This window comes from Egretta garzetta, unplaced genomic scaffold (genome assembly GCF_000687185.1).
Source record: "Egretta garzetta isolate BGI_Z169 unplaced genomic scaffold, ASM68718v1 scaffold81, whole genome shotgun sequence".
In the NCBI taxonomy this organism is placed as follows: Eukaryota; Metazoa; Chordata; class Aves; order Pelecaniformes; family Ardeidae; genus Egretta; species Egretta garzetta.
In genome coordinates, this window is record NW_009258671.1 from 729,789 (window position 1) to 733,200 (window position 3,412).

General features: G+C 42.4%; 1 protein-coding gene across 1 annotated transcript in view; it reads left to right on the forward strand.

Moving 5' to 3' along the window:
* The window catches only part of DERA (deoxyribose-phosphate aldolase), a 54,179-nt gene extending 51,126 nt beyond the window's left edge, over positions 1-3,053 (forward strand). The window contains exons 9-10 of the mRNA XM_035888502.1: positions 1,073-1,222; positions 2,997-3,053. Of these exons, the coding sequence (XP_035744395.1) occupies positions 1,073-1,222; positions 2,997-3,053 (207 nt within the window). The remainder of the gene's footprint in view (positions 1-1,072; positions 1,223-2,996) is intronic.
* The last annotated feature ends 359 nt before the right edge of the window (positions 3,054-3,412 follow it).

Here is a 3,412-nt window from a genome sequence, read left to right on the forward strand (position 1 = left end):
TCTTTCCTATAGGCCCCCTTTAGGTACTGAAAGGCCGCAATCAGGTCTCCCCGCAGCCTTCTCTCCTCCAGGCTGAACAAGCCCAACTCCGTCAGCCTGTCCTCATAAGAGAGGTGCTCCAGCCCTTGGATCATTTTAGTAGCCCTCCTCTGGACCCGCTCCAACACTTCCATGTCCTTCTTGTGCTGAGGGCTCCAGAGCAATTGGCATGTGTGCCTCTACGAACGTGGCAGTTCACCTGACCAAACATGACCTGTATAGAATCATAGAATTGTTTAGGTTGGAAAAGACCTTAAAGATCATCAAGTCCAACCATTAACCTAACCCTGCCATCCCACCACTAAACCATGTCCCTAAGCACCTCATCTACCTGTCTCTTAAATACCTCCAGGGATGGGGACTTGCATGTGCTGGGAGAGAAGTTTTTCAGTTCCTGTGAAGCACAAAACTTTCCATTTTTGGTAAAGACAGACCTAATTTAATTCCCATTTGGAAATTGTTAGTGAAAAATAAACCTCTGGTTAAGTTTGAATGTTCAGCCCAATCATGCGTGACTGTGGTGCACAGGCTTTATAAAATAAAGTACAACCATCTCTCACTGCTCTCCACATGAGTCAGCTGCCTCACGTGCTTTATTTCAGCATCTTCAATGTTGTGCTATTGCATGTATATTTGTTGTTATATATTTGGAATTAGATTGCGACGTGGGCAGTAGGTGATATGCAGGTATCCCAAGTCCTGCCTAAATCCCTTGGCCTAATATGTGCTGTGGGTGAAGTACTCTCATTAGACCTCAAACCCAGCTCCTGAAAAAGTGGGCTGGGGTCAAAAGTATTACTCCCTCAGATGCTGTCCCTCGGGAGGAAAATGTTACCTTTTGCAGTGACGGCTGAGGCTTGATAGCGCTCGGCTGTCGTCCGGAGCTTATACTGTTTGCAGTCAGATACTTACCGAGTGGAGTTGTTACATACACCACAGGCACTTTGAGACTGCAGGTGTACAAATGCTGATTGCTCTTCTAGTGTTGCTGATGAATGAAAATGTGTATTGCACTTCTTTTTTCTTTGTAAAGGTTGGATTTAAACCTGCTGGGGGCATTCGGACGGCGAAAGAAGCTATTACTTGGCTTATGCTGGTGAAGGAGGAGCTGGGAGTGGAATGGCTAACACCAGAGCTCTTTCGCCTGGGTGCCAGTAGTTTGCTGGAAGACATTGAGAAACAGGTTAGTTGTTAACGGTTTTCAGCTTGATGGAGGGGAAAAAATAATCTTTCTAAATGTGCTGGCTTACTTTTTTTGCAGAATATGCTTTTTGGTGCTGTTTAAAAGATAATAGAACATACATCTAATTCATTATTAACGACAGGTTCGCTTCCAGCCTAGTATTTCTTTAAATTTGGCCTGTCATGCAGACATCTGGGACTCTGTTATTCCAGCAGCTGGCAATTGCCTGGGCCAGGTTTGCAATGCAGTGAGCAAGGAGGCTCAGTTTATACACAGAGAGTTTGAGTCTTTTGCAAATGCATGGTAGCTCACTCCCCTGCACTCCTAGCTGTTGCCAGTTCAGCTGACCCTCAAAATATCTCCCAGACCCTTTGTGTCACTGCGCTGCAACTGTTCACAATATATTTCCACGCTGTGGAGAAAGTCACGTCTCATCCTACATATGGTACTGCTGATAGAGAAGTTTTTACATATTGATTATTTCCTGGGGAAGAAAAGCAATTGCCTCCTACAAAGCCTCGTTTGTCTAATTGCTTTTATTTTTGTGCAGGCTGGTTGTTGTGTTTCCTGGCAGACAAATAGTGTATAAGGTGCAGTGGCAATGTGTAGTTCCTGGTGGGAAGAAGGGTTCCGACCTGTCTACCCGCAGCCAACCTCACTGGCACAGGGTATCAACCCCAAAGGCTACAGCGTAGCTGAGAACAGTGTAGTGTCATAGGAACTACTAAACCATTAGGGCTGCTGAACTTCACTCCCATGTTCATGAAGCCCAGGAGATGAGGTGATATTTGCTTTAACCATGAAAAAAGTTTGAGAGCCCTTGTGCTGTTCCTGCTGCTGGGAGAACATGAGATGTAGGGGATTTGGTGGAGGAAAAAAGCATCAGTCTCTTCCCTTTGCCCCCCTTTCCTAGCAACTGAAACACTGACATGTCTTAAGAAATATAGAACAGCTGAGAGATGTCAGGTGAATATTCATGACTGTTAAAAACCCCTGGCTCACTCCTGCAATGACAATAATATTGGTTTGCTTCATTGCCACGGTACCTTTGCCTCACTCTTGACCTAAAATTATGCCCCTGGTTATGACAAAGCAGCATGAGCTTTCTTGTTGCCACTGCCAACGCTGCTGAGTCTTGCAACAGAGCCACTGATGGTGTCGCACGATTTGTTCTGATTTCTGAAGGATGGCATCCTTTTATCTGCCAGGGACTGCACGAGTGCCCCAGTCATGACCAAAGCTCTGCTATACCGTGCCATTTAAAAACATGTAAGATAAAATGTCCCAATCATTATATTCAACAAAACAAACAGGTATCAAAAAAACCCCAAATAAACATAGAAAATGGGGAGAACGCTTCCCCGCCCCCAAGACAGTACAGTTAAAAGAACAGTTTGAAAAGAGCCAGATAAAGGCATAAGCAATTTTGGATACTTTGAATATCACAAAATAATACTGAAGTCATCAAAATCAGATTACATTGAGAGTAAAGCATTGTCTTCTACCCGGCTCTTTTTGAAAACTTAGTTAAAAAGCAAAGACTCTTGTTGCTTTTTCTTTTTTTCCGAGGAAAGCAGCAAGAGCCCTTAGTTCAGATCCTATAAACAAGTATATAAAGGTATATTACATCATATTTTATGCGCGTGCACACACACACACACACAAACAAATATCCATCATCTTCATCTGGCATGCCTTTTATTTGTTACTTCCTTGACACTTTCAGATTTATAGTCATATATAATTCCATCATAAATCTTCTTTTTTCTTGCAGATTTTCTATCATGTGACTGGCTCTTATGCACTTCAGCATGACCTGGCAATGGCTTAGACAAAAAAAATCAACTCAGGATTACTTTTACAAAAGAGATCTTTAAGCAAACAGCATTCGGAAGTCTTCTGACAACCAAGTGCATATGATAGAATTAAAGGCCTAATTCTCCCTTCTTCATATTTTATAGTATTTAAAAATATGCTCAAGTCTGCTGGTTGTACTTGATCCAAAAGCAGAAAAAATGGTAATTCTGAAATAGTTAAATAGTTAATACTTACAGATTTGCAAAGTTAATCTTGCAAAGTCTTCCTCAGACCAGCCTGAAAAGCTTATTAATGGCAACGCTGAAATACTATGAAAAAGATTTAGGTGGCCCAGTAACACTTTGCGGTCACAGAATATGAAATATCTATGGA